The sequence below is a fragment of the Anolis sagrei genome, chromosome 7 (assembly GCF_037176765.1).
Source record: "Anolis sagrei isolate rAnoSag1 chromosome 7, rAnoSag1.mat, whole genome shotgun sequence".
Lineage (NCBI taxonomy): Eukaryota > Metazoa > Chordata > Lepidosauria > Squamata > Dactyloidae > Anolis > Anolis sagrei.
This window is the reverse complement of record NC_090027.1, coordinates 17,209,106-17,230,222: the sequence shown is the minus strand read 5'-3', so window position 1 is coordinate 17,230,222 and position 21,117 is coordinate 17,209,106. Positions and strand designations below refer to the sequence as shown.

Genomic DNA, 21,117 nt, shown 5'->3' with positions numbered 1-21,117 from the left:
GGTAAACCAAGAGCGAACTAGTGATGTGCTAATATTTACTCTTCTGTAACACTGCTTCAAACTAAGCAGCAGCGAGGAAGAACTGGCATTCCAGATGTTGTTGGACTGCCATCCCTATCCCTTTCGTTCTTGACCCTGCTATCTGGAGTTTATTTATTTTTATTTATCATGTCATCAGCAACCAGACCATTGTATTACATTTCTAACAGAACAAAACAAACAAATAGATAAAAAAACACAAATTTTGCAAACTTGGTAGTTGATTATCTGGAGTTGCAATCCAACAACACTTGGCGTGCAATCACTTCCGTTCACCTTTAATCTAATTGCACCGGGAACCACCTTCTTTCTCACAATTTGCTAATGAGGCTCACAAATGACATGGCAAACAAAGGTGGCTTTGATAAGGCAGATTGTTAATCGTGTCAGAATAAACTATTAGACCACAAAGTGTTCAGTTTGGGTTATTAAATACAACTTTTTTAGAAGTATAAGAACCTGATAAAGTCTATCACGTCAGCCGCAGTTTCTAAGAAAGAGCATCTAGATATAGTCTATAGCTTCAGAGTTCCCAGAAAATAAGTTGGCCTAAAAAATGGCAAGACTTTTCGGTGGCTGTTTGGGCACTGCTGTCTGGAAATGGTCAGGGGTCGAATGTCATTGAAATCAACAGTATGGAAAAGTTCCTGTTTGTAATGTCTCGTTGAGAAGAGTCATAATCACATCATGCTTCCTTGCATCCTGTAATGGGAGAAAGGCAGGACATTAAACAAATCAAAAAACAAAGTCTTATCCGGTAAAGTGAGAGTGTGCTGTCGCACGCTGGGCCTGTGCATATGACTGTAGACAGGACATAAATTCTGTGTGCCCAATGGGACGCGGGGGCTGCCTCAGATTAAAGGCCCTTGGACCTCCCCAAAACAAAGTTCTGTAGAGGCTTAAAGTAAGTCCAACAAAGTTCTTTATTGATGAAAAACAAACAGGTACTTTAAAACTTTCTTAACAGTCGATAGGCTCTTGCAATCTTGTTCACTGGGAACAGGCACTATCTTCATAACTATATAATAACTAATGGGGAAATCCTTAACTTCCAATCTGGGCAGTCTGTACTTGCCTCTGTTGGCGTGGAGCCCCTGCACCCGGTACCAACTGCGTTTGGCTTCCGCGAGCAACCCTTACCAAGCAGAGCTTTGTAGACTTCCAGGGGAAAAGAAGGAATTCAGGTTGCTGTGATGGATGGCTGAAGACCCTCAGTGAAAGAGCTGTAAGGCTGCAAAATCCACAGCCAAGCTGTGGGGCCTTTTCTCCCCGGCCAAGCTGTAGGCTGTATATCTCCCCGGCCAAGCCGTAGGCTGTATATCTCCCCGGCCAAGCCGTAGAAGACGAAGCTTTCTACAGGAGGTCTTGCTTTTATGTCCTGTGCGAAAGGCTTCTCTGTGTGGACTGACTCAAAAAGGCTCCTATTCCCTCCAAAACTCAAAAAGGGGCGGGACCAAGGAACCTAATGATAATTGACATGTGGCTTGCCCTATGATTGCAAACTATAACAAGAAGCCACCCTGCTGCAAAATCCCAAGCCTGGGGTTGCAAACAGACATTTAATTCAAAGCAAATAAAATTGGAGCTCCTGGAACAGCTGTTCCAGAACAGAGAGACTTGAAGCATGTCTTTGAGCCCTTTGTGCAAGCCAGCAACAACATCATTCAAAGGTAGCCATTCAACTTCCACTTAAATACTGCCAGAGAAGGAGAAGTCCCAACTTCTTGCAGAAATGATTTCCCGTACTTATAACTTCACGGCTTCTCTTGCATTTCAAAGAGAAGAACCGTATAACAATAGAGGCATTTTCCTATTCTTTTTCGACTTGTTGGTCGAAATCCCAACTATTTATTTATTAATTATTTCAGATATTGGTACCCCACACTTCAGGGCGGCTTCCAGTCGGCAACAATTTGATGCCTCCAATGCATACATAATTAAATATACAATAAAAACCAGTAATTTCATACATTTAAAAACAAATTAATCACATTCAATTAAAAACTGTTTAAAGCCGAAATTCTGTAGTGAGTCCCAACTAGAGTTGGTCCTTTTCATTAAATGGGTCATGTTAGTCACCACTTATGTAAACCTTGTTGATACCAATTGGTCTACTCTGTGAATAAAATTGAATGAGAATGTCATCCATACATCCACGGCGCTCCATGCAGTCATGCCAGCCACATGACCTTGGAAGTGTCTATGGACAATGCCGGCTCTTTGGCTTAGAAATAGAGATGAGCACCAACCCCCAGAGTAGGATATGGCTGGACTTAGTGTCTAGGGGAAACCTTAATCTTTGGGTTGTTGTAGGTTTCTTGGGCTATATGGCCATGTTCTAGAGGCATTCTCTCCTGATGTTTCACCTTCATCTATGGCAAGCATCCTCACAGGTGAGGATGCTTGCTGTAGATGCAGGCAAAACATCAGGAGAGAATGCCTCTAGAACATGGCCATATAGCCCGAAAAACCTACAACAACCCAGTGATTCTAGCCATAAAAATATTCAACAATACCTATACCTTTATCTTTTCTTGCTATGTCATCCATAAATAACATTTATGCATTTAGTCTTTAAAATGCAGTTTGATAGTACTTTAACTGCTGCGGCTCAATGCTCTAAAATCCTGGGAGTTGTAGTTTCACAAGGCACTAGCACTTTTTGGCAGAGAAGACTAAGGACCTTGTAAAACTACAACTCCTTAATTCAATAACATTGGGACATGGCAGTCAAACTAAATTGTGTTCAGTTCTGGGCACCACAAGTGAAGAGAGATATTGACAAGCTGGAATGTGTCCAGAGGAGGGCGACTAAAATGATCAAGGGTCTGGAGAACAAGCCCTATGAGGAGCGGCTTAAAGAGCTGGGCATGTTTAGCCTGAAGAAGAGAAGGTTGAGAGGAGACATGATAGCCATGTATAAATACGTGAGAGGAAGTCACAGGGAGGAGGGAGCAAGCTTGTTTTCTGCCCTCAAGACTAGGACACGGAACAATGGCTTCAAACTACAAGAAAGGAGATTCCATCTGAACATGAGGAAGAACTTCCTGACTGTGAGAGCCGTTCAGCAGTGGAACTCTCTGCTCCGGAGTGTGGTGGAGGCTCCTTCTTTGGAAGCTGTTAAACAGAGGCTGGATGGCCATCTGTCAGGGGTGCTTTGAATGCAAATGTCCTTCTTCTTGGCAGGGGGTTGGACTGGATGGCCTATGAGGTCTCTTCCAACTCTATGATTCTATGATTCCATAATTTTACAGTGCAGACGCACGCTTAGAAAAAATAGGCAGCATATGATTAACTTTAGAATCATTTACAACTAAACTGAAGATATTAGGAATTGAATCTAGGAGCTTTTCCATGTCTTGACTGTTTGTTTCTGCTCAGTGAAGAAAGCTCTTGTGTTTCATGTGCTGCTTGTTCCTCTCTTTTGCAGTGGCATTTTCGGCGAGCGCCTCCCATTGCGATACTACCTCTCCGGAGGCATGTTGCTGAGTGGCCTGTTCACATGTTTATTTGGCTTGGGCTACTACTGGAATATCCACCAGCTTTGGTACTTTGTCCTCGTACAGGTATGGAGATCCATCGTGTCTGCCCATAACATTGAGCTTTCTGTGAGATCTATCATTGGGCCTGTTGAATTTCCCCCAGTGGTCCAGTGCCTTGTATTGTGGGGAGTTAAAATGGTAAACACTACAAGAACTGGGTTGTTGTAGGTTTTTTCGGGCTATATGGCTATGTTCTAGAGACATTTTCTCCTGACGTTTCGCCTGCATCTATGGCAAGCATCCTCAGAGGTAGTGAGGATGCTTGCCATAGATGCAGGCAAAACGTCAGGAGAGAATGCCTCTAGAACATGGCCATATAGCCCGAAAAAACCTACAACAACCCAGTGATTCCAGCTAGGAAAGCCTTCGACAATACACTACAAGAACTGTGACCACTGTGGACGAAAGGGGGCTACCAAAGGGGAAACTGCCAAGGATCTCCTCTGCCCACCTCTGTTCTTTGACACTTGGTATCTATCACTGGTCAACACACATTTTGGTGCCTCAAATTTAGCCCTGTTCCTGGGTATATTTGACCTACTGATTCCAAAAATGGCACCAGTTTTCCCCTATCAGCTTTAGGTTTATGAGATACAGAACATATGCCTTATTTATTTATTTATTTATTTATTTACAGTATTTATATTCCGCCCATCTCACCCCTCAGGGGACTCAGGGCGGATTACAATGTACATTCATTGCCATAGACGCACAACATATATAGACAGACACACAGAGGCCGTTTAACATTCCAGCTTCATGAAGGTATTCTGGCCACCAGGGGAGCTGTCACTTCACTGTCCATTTGTGACATTGATGGAGTACTTCCTCATTTTTTGCATGCTTGCTGAAGATTTTTATGGCGTTGTAAATTAGTTAAATTAGCCTCCCCGCATAAGCGGTACCTAAATTTCCTAATTGACAGATGCAACTGTCTTTTGGGCTGCAAAGGTCGACAGGACCAAATTTGGCACAAATTTATTTATTTAACTACAGTATTTATATTCTGCCCTTCTCACCCCGCAGGGGACTCAGGGCGGATTACAATGTACATATACATGGCAAACATTCAATGCCATAGACACACAACATATATAGACAAACACAGAGGCTATTTAACATTCCAGCTTTCATGAGGGTATTCTGGAGGGTGTTGCTGGAGATGTCTAAGATGCCATAAATTAGTTTGTTTATTTATTTATTTATTTATTTATAAGTTTTCTATACCGACCTTCTCACCTGTCTTGAGAGACTCAGACCGGTTTCCAACCATAATATACATACAGTCAATAAAACATCATACTTCATATTGCAATAAAACATTAAAACAGCAAAACAGCAATTACATTCAATAAATACAGTGGTCAGTCGTCCCACTAAATTTGATGTTCATCATCCTCCATCCATATCTCCGGGTGTTGGCTCACTCATCGAATGCCTGTCTACATAACAACGTCTTCACCTGCTTCCTGAATGTCAGGATAGAAGGGGCGGTTCTGATCTCCTATGGGAGAGAGTTCCAGAGTCGAGGGGCCACCACCGAGAAGGCCCTGTCCCCCGTCCCCACCAGACGCGCTTGCGAGGCCAGTGGGACCGAGAGTTAAATTAGCCTCCCCGCATAAGCAGTACCTAAATTTCCTACTTGACAAATACAACTGTCTTTCAAGCTGCAAAGGTCAACAGCGAGCTACATAATGGTTGAAAGCTCACTCCGACCAGGGATGGCTTCGAACTCATGACATTTCGGTCAATAGTGATCTAATACAGCTGACTCCGAGCCAGCTGTGCCACAGTCCCACTCTTCATCTGCTTGCCCACAGAAAACTATGATAACCATGTTTTAGAAACCAGAGCTGATGTGGTCTATCAAACCAATTTTTTTCTGAATCAGCACCCCAAAGAACTCTAGGAACAGACCTGAAAACCAAGACACCCCAATTTGCTTTGTGTTGGGCTGTGTAATAGAACTTAGTATCGCATGACTGATGATAATTACTTGGGGAGACCAGATAGCCTTTGTAGGGTCATTGTAAAATGGCGAGAGATGTGAGCGTCTAGTTTCCTACCTGCCTCATTTCCATAGAGTCAAATGAGGTTAGCCACATCCCAGGGAATAACTAACAGTGCAAGGGCCCCAAAGTTCAGGGCCCTACATAAAGGAGAAGGGAAGTTAGCCACTTCTCTCTACCTCCCCAAATGTCCATTCTTCATGTCGTCAGAGGCTTTCATGGCTGGAATAACTGGGTTGCTGTGAGTTTTCCGGGCTGTATGGCCATGTTCCAGAAGCATTCTCTCCTGACGTTTTCCCCACATTTACGGCAGGCATCCTCAGAGGTTGTGAGGTCTGTTGGAAACTAGGCAACTGGGGTTTATATATCTGTGGACTAATGTCCAGGGTGGGAGAAAGAACTCTTGTCTGTTTGAAGCAAGTGTGAATGTTGTAATTGGCCACCTTGATTAACATAATAATAATAATAATAATAATAATAATAATAATAATAATCTTTATTTATACCTGCCACCATTTCCCCAAAGGGGACTTGGGGCAACTAACATGAAGCCAAGCCCAAAAATAATACAGCAAAGTTAGAAACAAAAACAACAGAAAAATTACATCACAGCAAAACACATAAAATAACAGAATAAAACAAATAATATAATAAAATCATTTAATGGCCTTGGAGCTTCAAAGCCTGGGTGGTTGCTGCCTGGGGGAATCCTTTGTGGGGAGGTGTTGGCTGGCCCTGATTGGTTCTTGTCTGGTATTCCCATTTTTTAGTGTTGCTCTCAAAACACTCAAGAAAACCACATGGAAACCTGTAAATAATAATCCAAGGTACTTCAGTTAGGGCCAACTTTCTCAGTAGTCCCTCATTAATTCACATTGACGAGATTTTTTTTCCCCTGAACTTCCCTTGACTTTTGTTTGCCCCATTAAGCATTGTGTGTGTGTTTCCTCCTCCTTGCTCCATTTGTCCCGTGATGGGAAATATTGTTCCATATGTTCCGTTCTGATTCAGGCTGGGCAAACATATTTAGCGATTGGAAAAAAAATAGAAGAGGATGCTGCCTGTTTTTCCGTCCTTGTTGTGTCTGTCTGAATGTGTCACTGCTGCCAAATGAGATATTATTGGGTTTGATGATGCAGGAGTTACTGGGGGAAATGTTACTAGATATAGTCTGAGCAGCCTGGCCTCGTGTTTGTGGCTCATTAAAAACCGGTGATTCAGTAAAATTCCAGCTTAAGACTCTGGAATTTCCGAGAAGGGTTTGGAGATAGGATTTTTTTTCCTCCTCTTGTACTGCAAGCATTTGGAATGTGCAAATAAACATATACAGGAGGGGAAAATGCAGTTCTGGGGTGGAAAAAAGATGCAGTTCCGAAAGGATATCAATCTGTGTAGGTCTGAAATTCAGCCAGGAAAAAAGCTGTATTATGTTAGCTCCATTTTTAGTTATAAATAAATAACAATTTCAAAGGAAAAAAATTGTAGTCTATGATACTTTTTTTATATATAAATAATTTTTATTGAGTTTTCCTTCAACAGTGAAAGAGGGGAAACAATCAACATGATAGGAAAGTAGGAAATAAAAGGTAGGGATGGGTAGGATAGTGAGGGGGAAGAGGGGGAGTGGATCAGCCAAAACAAAGCAAAATCAACCACCCAAGGTCCATATGGAAGTCATATGGGAGAAAAGAGAAGAAAATAATAATAATAATAATAATAATAATAATAATAATAATAATACAATAAAATCTTGGGCTTCCAGTTCAGTCGACAGAGGTACATGCATTAAGTTGCTTATGTCTTCTTATGGTCTCATTCACCCCATAATCGATGTTAGTTCTTAATCTCCAAGGTGGGTCATAGAGATAGATATGTTTGGACGGGTAAGCTGGGCCGGATATGGTGTAGACCAAGGGTCCTCAAACTTTTTAAACTGAGGGCCAGGACACAGTCCCTCAAACTGTTGGAGGGCCGGTTATAATTTGAAAAAAAAAAAACATGAATGGATTCCTATGCACACTGCACATATCTCATTTGTAGGTCAAAAAACACTTAAAAACAATACAATAATTAAAATTAGAGAAGAGAAGAGAGAGAAGACAATTATGCTGGGGAAAGTGGAAGGCAAAAGGAAGAGGGGCCGACCAAGGGCAAGATGGATGGATGGCATCCTTGAAGTGACTGGACTGACCTTGAAGGAGCTGGGGGTGGTGACGGCCGACAGGGAGCTCTGGCGTGGGCTGGTCCATGAGGTCACGAAGAGTCGGAGACGACTGAACGAATGAACAACATGGCCATGTTCTAGAGGCATTCTCTCCTGATGTTTCACCTGCATCTATGGCAAGCATCCTCAGAGGTTGTGAGGTCTGCTGGAACTAGGAAAATTGGGATTATATATCTGTGGAATGTCCAGGGTCGGACAAAGAACTCTTGTCTGTTGGAACTAGGTGTGAATGTTTCAATTGACCACTTTGATGGATGGCATCCTTGAAGTGACTGGACTGACCTTGAAGGAGCTGGGGGTGGTGACGGCCGACAGGGAGCTCTGGCGTGGGCTGGTACATGAGGTCACGAAGAGTCGGAGATGACTGAACGAATGAACAACAACAACACAATTAAAATTAAGAACAATTTTAACAAATATAAACTTATTACTATTTTAATAGGAAGTGTGGGCCTGCTTTTGGCTGATGAGATAGGATTGTTGTTGTTGTTGTTGTTGTTGTGTGCTTTCATGTCATTTCAGACTTAGGTTGACTGAGCAAGGACCGGGTAAATGACCTTGGAGGGCCATATCCGGCCCACAGGCCTTAGTTTGAGTACCCCTGGTGTAGACCTTTGTCCAAACCAGATCTTGGAACAGTTACTTTTTGGATTACCGTCCTCAAAATCCACTGTTCAAATAGACTGAAAGATTCAGTTGCTTCCACGGAAGAATCTGTAACTGGAGCTTTCGTGTCAGTGGGACACTATCTGTTTTCGTCTAAACCAGAGTTTCTCAACCTTTCTAATGCCGTGACCCCTTAATCCAGTCCCTCATGTTGTGGTGACCCCCAACCATAACATTATTTTCGTTGCTACTTCATAACTGTAATTTTGCTACTGTTATGAATCAGAATGTAAATATCTGATAGGCAGGATGTGTTTTCATTCACTGGACCCAATTTGGCACAAATAGTGATAGGTCCAAATCTGAAGACTGGTGGGGTTGGGGGGGGGGGGATATTTGGTTTTGTCATTTCGCCATTGTAGTTGCTGGGATTTATAGTTCACCTACAATAAAAGAGTATTCTGAACTCCACCAACAGAACTCCCATGACCAAAATAAAATACTGGAAGGTTTTGGTGGTTTTGGTGGACATTGACCTTGAGTTTTGAAGTTGTAGTTCACCTACATCCAGAGAGCTTGTGGACTCAAACAATGATGGATCTGGACCAAATTTGGCACGGATACTCAATATGCCCAATTGTGAACTCTGGTGGAGTTTGGGGAAAATAGATCTTGATATTTTGGAGTTGTAGTTGCTGGGATTTATAGTTCACCTGCAATCAAAGAGCATTCTGAATCCCACCAGCGATAGATTTGGGCCAAACTTCCCACACAGAACCCAGAACCCCCATGACTAACAGAAAATAATGTATTTTCTGGTGGTCTTTGGTGACCCCTCTGACACCCCCTCGCGATCCACCCAGGGGTCCCGACCCCCAGGTTGAGAAACGCTGGTCTAAACATTATGAAAGGAAACGTTTTAGTCTAAACATTATGAAAGGAGTCAACCAAGATGCTTATCACTGTCCCCAAAATAGGTCAAACACCTATTATGGCTCATTAAAAGTTCAGATTGAAATGTGGAGCTGATTTGCTACCTCACTAACAGAGGAACCACCACAATTCCTCCTCTTTTGGGGTGTACTCTACTTCCTCCATCATCTTCTAGGTCAACTACTTTGTAGAGCTACAAGGAAGTGAACCCTGTGCAAACACTGTCCATTGAAGAACAGGACAGTTAGAGTATCTTCTCTGTGTTTATCGTCTGGAGATCAAAAGTTTCTTACCACACCCACTGTGTTTCATTGCACTGGACTATTTTTGTAAGCAGTTAGGCAAGTTATCTGCCTGGTTGTATTTTCCTCCTACCCACTTCCATCCATCACTTGAAACTGTGACAAATCAGGGATGCATGCCTTTCCCTCACATCCATGCTTCAAGCTTCCCAACTCGTTTGTGCAGTTAGTTTGGCAAGGTTTGTGCATAAGGAAACTCGGAGCAGGGAGATGGGGTGGAGCAAATAGGCTTTGTGTCCTAGAAGCCTCCCTGATTCAGGTTAGAGGTTGTGACACAAGATCTCAAGGTCACTGGATCCAGTAACACTGTTCTACAAATTTTCAGTTTTTCTCAGTTGCGGAAACGAAATGTGCCATTTCTTAATAAATTTAACATGCTGAATTCAAATATAATAATTAAATGTGTTAATTGGCTCTGGTTTTTATGCAACAGCTATTTCAATTTTCTCCACAATAGGTGATTCGTTAATATTATGATAATGCACTTAACCTTACTGCATGTATATAAACCATGAATATTTACTAAATTGCCAATAGTTTATACATGAGAAATATTTATTTAATTAGTCTATTGTTTATGTTATGTGCAGCAAGAAACTATATTAGTAGGCCTAATGCAGTTGAAAAGTCTGAAAGGATATAATCGTGACTTTAGTTTATATCCTGTTTGCTTCTCTTGACTTTTCTTTTGTAGTCAAGGAAAGGATTGTCTCTTACAATGCTCCGGCAGGAGTCTGACAGCATTGACGGAGTCCATTGGCCTTGATATCTTTTATCCATAGGGCTTTATTTACACACGTGCGAGGCATAACTACAGTAAAAAGAACAATGTAAAACGATGTTTAACGATACTGTCTCAGTCTTCAACTGACTGACCCTCTCCGTTCAAAAGTCTGGCCTTATATAGGGCTTTCTGGCTTTTGCACACGGCACGAATACTGCGTCATCAAACTGTCTTGAATATTCTAGAATCTTCCATAGTGTAAGTCGCAACATGCATTTTTTCAACCATACGTGATCACGTGATTGCTTATATCATAAAAACTAGAGCCAATATACATTTTTAAATGTCATTTTCGTTTTCAGCACCCCAAAATCATAAAAGAACAACTATTTTCAGGCCCGCAACTTTTTCTCCGTTGAACAGTGTAATTGACAAGCAAAGACTTTGCAAATAAGTACAGTGAGTTACCAAAGGATCCAAAGTTGTTGTTGTTGTTGTTGTGCTGCTATGTTATCTGCAGGTAACCTGGTCCGAGGTTCATCAACAGCACTTTGAATTGTGACTGGAGATGGATCTTTGGAGCATAACTCAGAAGTGTTTCTCATTTGGACTCCCAAAAATCCCAGCCAAGATGGCCACATTGTGCTCCATGCCGGTTACAGGATTCTGAGAGTTGTAGTCTATGCAAGTAACTCTTCTGAGCTGTTCTAAGAAATCATAAAGAAAATGGAATGTAACGTATGACATTCTGAATGAAAAGCACTTCGAACTGCAGCGTTTCGTTGCAGGTCTCATCTTGTGTTCTTCTAGATGCAAAATAGAGAGGCATCTAGCATTTTCTATTTATTTATTTTATTTTATTTTGAACTTTTATATCCCGTTCTTCTCTACCTCTGTGGAGAGACTCAGAATGACTAACAGCAAGAACTCAATGCAAGCAATAAATAACATTTTAAAACAACATCCATAAAACAATAAATTAAAATACATATAAGATTAAAATACATATAAAACCATTCGCCAAGTAAAACATCGTCCAACTCAGCCCGCACATTGTGGTCCAATAACTTCAGTCTTTACTGGTCTCTGTCGTCACTTTGCAAATGCCTGATTCCAAAGCCAGGATTTCAATTGCTTGCTGAAGGTCAGGAGGGAGGGGACAGACCTGACTTCATTTGGGGGCCACCACGGAGAAGGCCCTGTATCTCATTCCCACCAGACACAACTGCAAAGGTGGCAGGACTGAGAGCAGGGCCTCTCCGGAAGATCTTAATGTTCTTGATGGTTTATAGGGGAGAATATGTTCGGACAGGTAAACTGGGCCGGAACCATACAGGGTTTTGTAGGTTAAAACCAGCACTTTGAATTGTGCTCAGAAGCTAATTGGCAGGCAGTAGAGCTGGCGTAACAAGGGAGTTGTGCGCTCCCTGTATCCTGCTCCTGTGAGCAACCTGGCTGCCGAGCGTTGGACTAATTGCAGCTTCTGGGCAGTCTTCAGAGGCAACCCCACATATATGCATTGCAGTAGTCTATTCCGGATGTAACCAGAGCATGGACCACCGTGGCCAAGTCAGGGTCAATTACTAGGCCAATTACTTTGTAGATATACAGGGAAGTAGATTGTGTGCTTTAGTAATTGTTGTGTGGCTGGTTGTTCAATTACTGTCTCTCAGCCACCACTCTGAGTGGTTATGAACTTAGAAGTATTGCATTTCCACATCCCTTTGGCCCTTGAATGAGTCTGCAAATATGTCCTGCAGTTTCCCTAACTCTGCTTCTTTCCTTCTCTTGCCGTTCCTCTAGATCTTCAATGGCTTGGTGCAGACAACTGGTTGGCCATCCGTGGTTACATGTGTCGGCAACTGGTTTGGAAAGGGGAAGTGAGTCTGGTTTCTTAACATCTGCATTTTGTGTGTGGGGGGGGGGGGGGGGGGGGCGGGGGGGTTGTTTTCCTTTCAAGTGCTAATTGCTTAATCTGCGGAGGAAGTATCTGATTTATTCCCTCACTGGGACAGACAATATAATGCAGGGCTGGAAAATGAATTAAGTACGAGGGTTGAATGAAAAGTAATGCCTCCACCTTCATAACTCCTCAACAGATGGCAGTACTGGTATGCGGCAAGTACTGGCTTGTTCAGTAGACTCTCCTCTACAGTTCCATTTTGGTGGGAAGCCTTACCATTGAACGATTGTGTTGTTAAAGTGCGAAGTATGGAACCCTGCGCAGTCGGTCAATTCAACTTAAGCAACATGCAGTCATTGAGTTCTTGACAGCAGAAGGTGTCACTCCAAAGAAGATTCATCAGAGAATGCAAGCTGTTTATGGTGATTGTGTTGCTGTGAGTGCTGTGCGTCGTTGGGCGAGTATGTTTAAAGATATTGAGGTGGGAACATCTGACTTGCATGACAAACGAAGAGTTGGATGTCCTGTGACAGCAACCACCGAGTTTCACAAGTGAAAGATTGATTCAGGATGATTCTTGTATCACTCAGAGAGAAATTTCAAGCATAACCAGCATTTCACAAGAATGTGTAGGCCACATTATTGCTTCGCTTGACTATTGGAAGATCTGTGTATGATGAGTACCCAGGATGAGATAACTGTGAGACGCTGGTTGTGGAAACAGAGTGTCGACTTCTTCCATGACGGCTTCAGAAAACTTGTTCATCGTTGGCAAAAATTTATCCAATTGTCTGGTGATTATAATCATCATCATATTTAATTACTTATTAATCGCCCTCCATCCAAGAATACTCTAGGCGATTTACAGCTAAATTGTAAAAGATAAAATACATACATACAGAAATTAAAAATTAACAGAGATCGAATGCTCTAGTAAAAAGCCAGGTCTTAAGTGTTAGAGTAAAAGGTCCTAAGTCACGCATGGCTCTCATATAGGGTGGCAAGGAATTCCATAAGGCAGGAGCAGAAATAGAAAAAGCCCTGCATCTGGTACTTTCCAAGTGCACTTCTCTATTATGTGGAAAAGTGAATAGTGGTAATTAAAGAGCACATTCTAATGATTATTTTTGTGTTTGATTTATTAAAATATTCCCATCCAAATGCAAGTAACGAAGGTGGAGGCATTACTTTTCATTCAACCCTTGTATATAGCATCTTCACGGAAGTAACTAGTTACCGCTGATTGAATTCTGCATTATACCATCCCAAATCTCCAATCATCACTGTCATTGTGCATGTTGGTTGGAGATTCTGGGAGATATAGTGCTCAGGGTAATTTTTTTCTAATCTCAGAACTTGTGTTTTAACATCAACCTTTGGCTCCATGTCTGAACAAACCCATTAGAACTTGTAGTGTGCTTTCTTTCCTGGCATAGAGATTGATCTGTCCCTTTCTGTCGCCTTCTCTTCCCAGGCGGGGCTTCATCATGGGCATCTGGAACTCACACACATCTGTCGGAAACATCTTGGGGTCCTTGATTGCTGGCGCATGGGTCTCCAGCACATGGGGTTTGTCTTTCATCGTGCCCGGGATCATCATAGCCACCATGGGCGTCATCTGCTTCTTGTTCCTCATTGAATGTGAGTATTAGGGGTTGTCCTGGGCCAAAGCAGCTGACAGACCCTGCCCTCCCAATATGATGCAAAGATGGGGAGGAATTTATTTATTCATTTATTTACTGCATTCCTATATCGCCTTTCTCAGCCAGAGGCGACTCAAGGCGGTTCACAGTCGGCAGCGATTTGATGCCATAACAAATATCAAAATACAGTTAAAACAATTATAAAAACAATTCAACATTTAAAATGTAATATAGAAAGCAAATATATCTGTGAAAACAAGATCCTGGGAAAACAAGATCTCCTTACTAAAATCGTTGTCCAGTTGCATCGTCAGTCATTCCCTATATTAGTGTACGTCTAATTATGCTCCAGTAGAACAGCGCTCCATGCAGTCATGCCGGCCACATGACCTTGGAGGTGTCTACGGACAACGCTGGCTCTTCGGCTTAGAAATGGAGATGAGCACCACACCCCAGAGTCAGACATGACTGGACTTAATGTCAGGGGACTACCTTTACCTTTACCTTAGAAAAAGCTTGCTCGAAGAGCCAGGTCTTAACCATTTCGCGCAATGTTAGAAGGGAGGGAGCTGATCTTATATTCCTGGGAAGGGCGTTCCATAGCTGAGGGGCCACCACTGAGAAGGCCCTGTCTCTCATCCCTGCCAAACACATCTGCGAAGAAGGTGGGATCGAGAGCAGGGCCTCTCCAGATGATCTTGAAGTTCTAGATAAGGGGAGATACGTTCGGATAGGTAAGCCAGACCAGAACCCTTTAGGGCTTTATAGATTAAAGCCAGACTTTGAATTGTGCACGGTAGCAGACTGGCAACCAGTGGCTCAATAGAGGAGTCGTGTACTCCCTAAGCGCCGCTCCCATTAGCAACCTGGCTGCCCCTCGTTGGACCATTTGGAGCTTCCGGACAGTTTTCAAAGACAACCCCATGTAGAAAGCATTGCAGTAGTCTATACGGGATATAACCAGAGCGTGGACTACCATGGCCAAGTCAGACTTCTCAAGGTACAGATGCAGCTGGCGCACAAGTTTTAATTGTGCAAATGCTTTCCCGGTCACCACCGAGACCTGAGGTTCAAGGCTCAATGAAGAGTCCAGGATCACACCCAAGCTGTGAACCTGCACCTTCAGGGGGAGTGTAACCCCATCCAGCACAGGCTGTCACCCTATGCCCTGTTCGGCCTTATTGGGTCATCTGGGGTATGAACAGGTGAAAAATGTGAGACAAAATGGATCAAATAATAATTACACCCAGGTAAGATTTGAAAGAGAGATAGTGTGGTGTAATGGTTTGGCTTTGGACTATGACTTTGAAGACTAGGGTTTGGGTCCCCACTTGGCCATGGAAACCCACTGGGTGATCTTGGGCAAGTCACATTCTCTCAGCCTCAGATATTAGGAAAGGTAAACTCTTTCCAAGCAAATCTTGCTCCTTTCTCAGCCAGAGGCGACTCAAGGCAGTTCACAGTTGGCAGCGATTCGATGCCATAACAAATATCAATATACAGTTAAAACAATTATAAAAACAATTCAACATTTAAAATGTAATATAAAAAGCAAATATATCTGTGAAAACAAGATCCTCGGCGTCTCCATACTAAAATCGTTGTCCAGTTGCATGGTCAGTCATTCCATATATTCGTTTACGGTTGTGCATATGTCAGAAATGACTTGAAGACATACAACAATTGCAACAAGATTTGAGAAGTGTAATTTTTGCCGTAGGCATAAGTGTAGGAGTGACGGATATCAGGCCCTTGGCCTCCCAGAATGGCGTGACCCCTTCCTTTACCATAAGAATAACACTTGATGGTTTATTGTCCATATTGTGATATGTCCTAAGAGTTTTTTTTAATGGCAAAAAACTAACGATATCTGGTGCTGGGATAATATCATTTGGGTACTTTAAGAAAAAAATATTAGAAATAACATCAACAAATTGCTGCAATTTCCCAGTCTGTTTGCCTTGTTTGGAGGAGTTTTTGTAAAAATGCATTGGCCCATTTGTGCAGGAATCTCTGTGCAGCATTTCATACACAGATTAAACCCATGCTGCCATCTTGTGGCTGAAAACAGTATAATTGATATTTATTTATTTAGGAATTTTATATCCCATTCTTCTCTACCCCATGGTGGGACTCAGAAGGGCTAACAGCAAAATTCAATGCCATACAATAAATAATGCCATAAAACAACATACAATAAATAAGTCCTAAAATACATATAAAACAATTCATCACGTTAAAAACAACGTCCAACTCAGTCCAAAATGTTGTGGTCAAATAACTCTTAGTCTATATCAGATCATCCATCAATCTGCAAATGCCTGACTCCAAAGCTAGGATTTTAGATGCTTCCTAAATGACAGGAGAGAAGGAGCAGACCTAATCTCACCAGGGAGAGTTCCATAGCCAGGGGGCCACCACAGAGAAGGCTCTGTCTCTTGTCCCCACCAAACACGCCTGCAAAGGTGGTGGGACTGAGAGCAGGGCCTCTCATTGATTTGCTAGGACAACAGTGTCAAACAACGACGCCTTTTGTTTTTTAATTCTCAAAGGCAATTTCAGTTGACTTCATGTATTATTTCTCGTTAAACCAATTTTTGCAGCTGTTGATGTCAACAAATCCCAAATCAGAATACATTGGCAAAATATTCCTTCTGGCTACAACTCACTCTGAAATCGAGATGTTCTTGCCTAACGCAATTTCCTTCTCTTTCAGATCCAGAAGATGTTGACTGTAGTCCACCTCTACATCATGTGAGTTTCAAGCACAATTTTCTCTGAGTTTTGGACAACAGTTTATAGAATCTGCAGTCTGAAAAAGCAAATAGCCCCCCATATTTGTGTTGCCTGAGGCCTTGTCACCAGAATTTGTAAACAGTACTTTCGGACTATACCTTGCAGTAATCTCCCAACTAGCGTGGTGATGTCATTAGGGTTGGGATCACCCAGTGCTGTTTTCACACTCCATACCCTCAAGTGGTGGTGCAAGGGTGGAATGGGGTATTATTAAGGGTTATTATTATTAGCCAGGTAATTATAAATATAATTTTATAATATTTAATAATTATAATTATTAATTTAATAATTATAATTATTAGCCAGGCCAGCTGAGAGAATAGAATAAAGTATGCTGGAAATGGATACACTGGCTGACAGGTACTACTTGTGTAAAATAATTACGGGATAACATTGCTTATTGTGTTGTCAAAGGCTTTCGTGGGCAGAATCACTGGGTTGCTATGAGTTTTTCAGTATTAAAAAAATCCAAAATCAGGACAGTAAATAAAGAGCAACACTCAAAAACCAGGGGAATTCCAGACAAGAATCAATCAGGGCCAGCTAACACCTCCCAACAAAGGATCCCCCAGGCAACAACCAGCCAGGTTTTGAATTTGCAAGGCCCCTTCCACACAGTGGCAAAAGTATGATAGCTGGGACCCAATGCCGAGACAGCGCAGCGAGTGAGAAACTCAAGTGCGACAGAGTCGTGGCAAGATAGTTCGCCAGAAAGGGGGTGGGGTGGGGGGACAACAAACAACCAAGCATAGTGCTTAAGGCTATCCAGATATCGTATGCAAACACGTTCAAAAATGTAACGCCTTTACTTCTCTAATTCTGACCCACGTTGCGCAACCAGCATTGGGTCCCAGCTATCATACTTTTGCCCACACAGCTGTATAAAATCGCACATTATCTGTTTTGAACTGGGTTATATGGCAGTGTGGACTCAGATAACCCATTTCAAAGCAGATATTATGGATTATCTGCCTTTATCTTCTGTGTTGTATGGCTGTGTGGAAAGGCCCTTCACTGCCATGGCTCAATGCCATGGGATGCTGGGAATTGCAGTTCTCCTGCATTATGTGGCAGTATTAAAAGGGCTCTTTAGTCCAGGAACATGTTGATAGTACTGTTGATACTGAAGCAAGATTGTGTCCAGAGCATCGCTTCTTCTCTACGAAGCTATATTTGGCATAAACAGAGTATCACATCAAAATCCATTCTGAAGTAGGAGCATCACTTAGTCTAAATCCTTTTTTTAGTTCAGTCTTTCAACAAACGACTCCCCCAGGCAGGAATCAGCCAGTCTTTGAAGTTGCAAGCTATTTAGTACTAATCAAGGTGGCCAATTGCAACATTCACACTTGTCTCCAACAGACAAGAGTTCTTTCTTCCACCCTGGACATTCCACAGATATATAAACCTTACTTGCCTAGTTTCCAACAACCTCTGAGGATGCCTGCCATAGATGTGGGTGAAACATCAGGAGAGAATGCTTCTGGAACATAGCCATACAGCCCGGAAAACTCACAGCAACCTAGTAGTTCAAATATGTAACGTCTTCGCTTCTCTAATTCTGACCTGCGTCACGCAACCAGCATTGGGTCCCAGCTATCATACTTTTGCCCACACAGCTGTATAAAATCCCACATTATCTGCTTTGAACTGGGTTATATGGCAGTGTGGACTCAGATAACCCAGTATCTCCATCTGAATTCCTAAGATGTTTGGTTTTCTCTCAGGTTTCCAATCCAGACGAGAAAGGCCTGGAGGCAGGAAATTCCATCAGTGATGGGAGCCTCAACGTTTCCACCCACAGCAGGGAAAACATCATAGATGTCTCAGAAACTGGCAAAGAAGCACCAGAGGATCGGGAAGCCATCAGTTTCATAGGTGCTCTCCGAATACCGGTGAGTACAACCCTGTAGGAAATATTGCCAACTGAACCATTAAATCTTTGAGTTTGAAGGGGTTTAAGGGCCATCTAGTTCAACTGGCCTCGTCAATGGGCCTTACATTCTCATCACACTCAGCAGATTTGGTAAGAACTACATCAAGGTCTTTGGAGTTACTTATATTTTGATTAACTTTGAACGAAAAACAGAAACATAGTCTGGTGATACTATGATATTATTTATTTATTTATTTATTTATTTACAGTATTTATATACCACCTTTCTCACTCCTGGGGGGGACTCAAAACGGTTTACACATAAATAATGGCAAGATTCAGTGCCTTCCATTGGGCACCGATACGATGCCAATACAAACAATTACAACAGTAATTGTAATTGTCAGACTACACAGAGAAGCCATTGAAATCCACAAGCATGTGGACAATTTCAACAGAAAGGAGGAAATCATGAAAATGAACAAAATCTGGCTACCAGTATTAAAAAAACTCTAAAATTACAACAGCAAAACAACAGAGAGGAAACAATCTGGGACATCTAATCACCTCTCAACGAAAGATTTCTCCAGGTACTAACAAGCTACACCAAACAATAGCCAGGCCATCAAATGCTAATCATAGAATCAAAGTGTTGGAAGAGACCTCATGGGCCATCCAGTCCAACTCCCTGCCAAGAAGCAGGAATATTGCATTCAAATCACCCCTGACAGATAGTCATCCAGCCTCTGTTTAAAATCTTCCAAAGAAGGTGGTCAGCTGAATCATTCACACTTAGCTCCAACAGACAAGAGTCCTTTGTCCCACCCTGGTCATTCCACAGATATATAAACCCTTTCTCCTAGTTCCAACAGACCTCACTGCCTCTGAGGATGCTTGCCATAGATGCAGGCGAAACGTCAGGAGAGAATGCCTCTAGAACATGGCCATATTGCATTAAAACAATAAAACAGTCTCATCAATCAAATCACCATTCCAGTCAAGATCCCTCTAAAATGCTACATACATCAATTGTCCAAAGGTCTGGTCCCAGAACCATTATTTTAATTTTTTTCTATAACCCAGGAGGGAGGGAGCGGATTTTACCTCATTTGGGAGTGTGTTCCATAGGCAGGGGGCCACAGCCGAGAAGGCCCTGTCTCTCGTCCCTGCAAGACGCATTTGTGCTATTGACGGGAGTGAGAGCAGGGACTCCCTGGATGATCTTAGATTACAAGGGTGGATGCGTTTGGACAAGTAAGATGGGCCAGAACCATATAGAGCTTTATAGGTCAAAACCATCACTTTGAATTGGGCTCGGAGATGGACCGGCAGCCAGTGGAGCTGGCATAGCAGGGGGATGGTATGCTCCCTGTATGTCGCCCCAGTTAGTAATCTGGCTGCCACCCATTGGACTAGCTAAAGTTTCCAAACCGTCTTCAAAGGCAGTTCCACATAGAGCGCGTTGCAGTAATCTATTCAGGATGTAACCAGAGCATGGACCACCGTGGCCAGATCAGACTTCCCAAGATCATCTCAGCAAGCAAAAGTCCAAAAGTGCCAGGCTAAACCCCAGAACCTCAATCAATGGCTGGTACCAAATGAGAGACTCCCTCCTGGGCATACAGAAAACTGGGCGACTTGGAAGGCACTGAACAGACTGAGCTCTGGTACCACGAGATGCAGAGCCAACCTTAAGAAATGGGACTACAAAGTGGACTGTGTGGAGAAGAGCAAACCACAGACCACTTACTACAATGCAACCTGTAATGTTCTATGCTGTGGTATACAGTATGAGCAGGGAAACGGTAGAGCAGGGGTTCCCAACCCGTGGGTCTCCAGATGTTTTGGCCTTCAACTCCCAGAAGTCCTAACAGCTGATAAACTGGCTGGGATTTCTGGGAGTTGTAGGCCAAAACACCTAGGCACCCACAGGTTGAGAACCACTGTGGTTGATGCCATCATGTCTGTTTTGGTCTTCTAGACCATTTTTCCAAACTGTTGTTGATGGATTTCCATCCCCTTCCCTCTCTCCTCTTCAGGGCGTGGTGGAGTTCTCCTTGTGCCTCTTGTTTGCCAAACTAGTCAGCTATACTTTCCTCTACTGGCTGCCCCTCTACATCGTGAATGTGGGTAAGTTACAAAAAATGATATTATATCATCAAGAATTCTTATTAGAAGGTGATACCTTCATTTTGCCCCCACCTCATCACCACTTCTGTTTGGTGTCAGTAGGTTTTTCTTCCAAAACAAACAGCAAATGTGAATGGGAGTAGATTTCGATTGGGAACCCAACAGAGGGTGAAAGCCTCCTTTGCTTTCTCTGTGGTTCCAATTTCAAATGGTGGTGGTGGTGGTTATTATTAATTATCCTGCTTTCCTCTCTTAAATGGGGCTCAAAGCAGCTACGAGAGTTGAATGAAAAGTAATGCCTCCAGTGTCCTCAAAAGATGGCAGTACTGATATGTGGCAGGTACTGGCTTGTTCAGTAGACTCTCCTCTACAGTTCTATTTTGATGGGAA

General features: G+C 42.6%; 1 protein-coding gene across 2 annotated transcripts in view; it reads left to right on the top strand.

Annotated features, from left to right (window-relative positions):
• The window catches only part of SLC37A2 (solute carrier family 37 member 2), a 66,672-nt gene that overhangs the window by 28,081 nt on the left and 17,474 nt on the right, over nt 1–21,117 (top strand). For both annotated transcript variants that reach the window (XM_067470697.1, XM_067470696.1), the window contains exons 5-10: nt 3,470–3,605; nt 12,183–12,259; nt 13,757–13,923; nt 16,642–16,679; nt 18,449–18,616; nt 20,637–20,727. In XM_067470697.1, the coding sequence (XP_067326798.1) occupies nt 3,470–3,605; nt 12,183–12,259; nt 13,757–13,923; nt 16,642–16,679; nt 18,449–18,616; nt 20,637–20,727 (677 nt within the window). The remainder of the gene's footprint in view (nt 1–3,469; nt 3,606–12,182; nt 12,260–13,756; nt 13,924–16,641; nt 16,680–18,448; nt 18,617–20,636; nt 20,728–21,117) is intronic.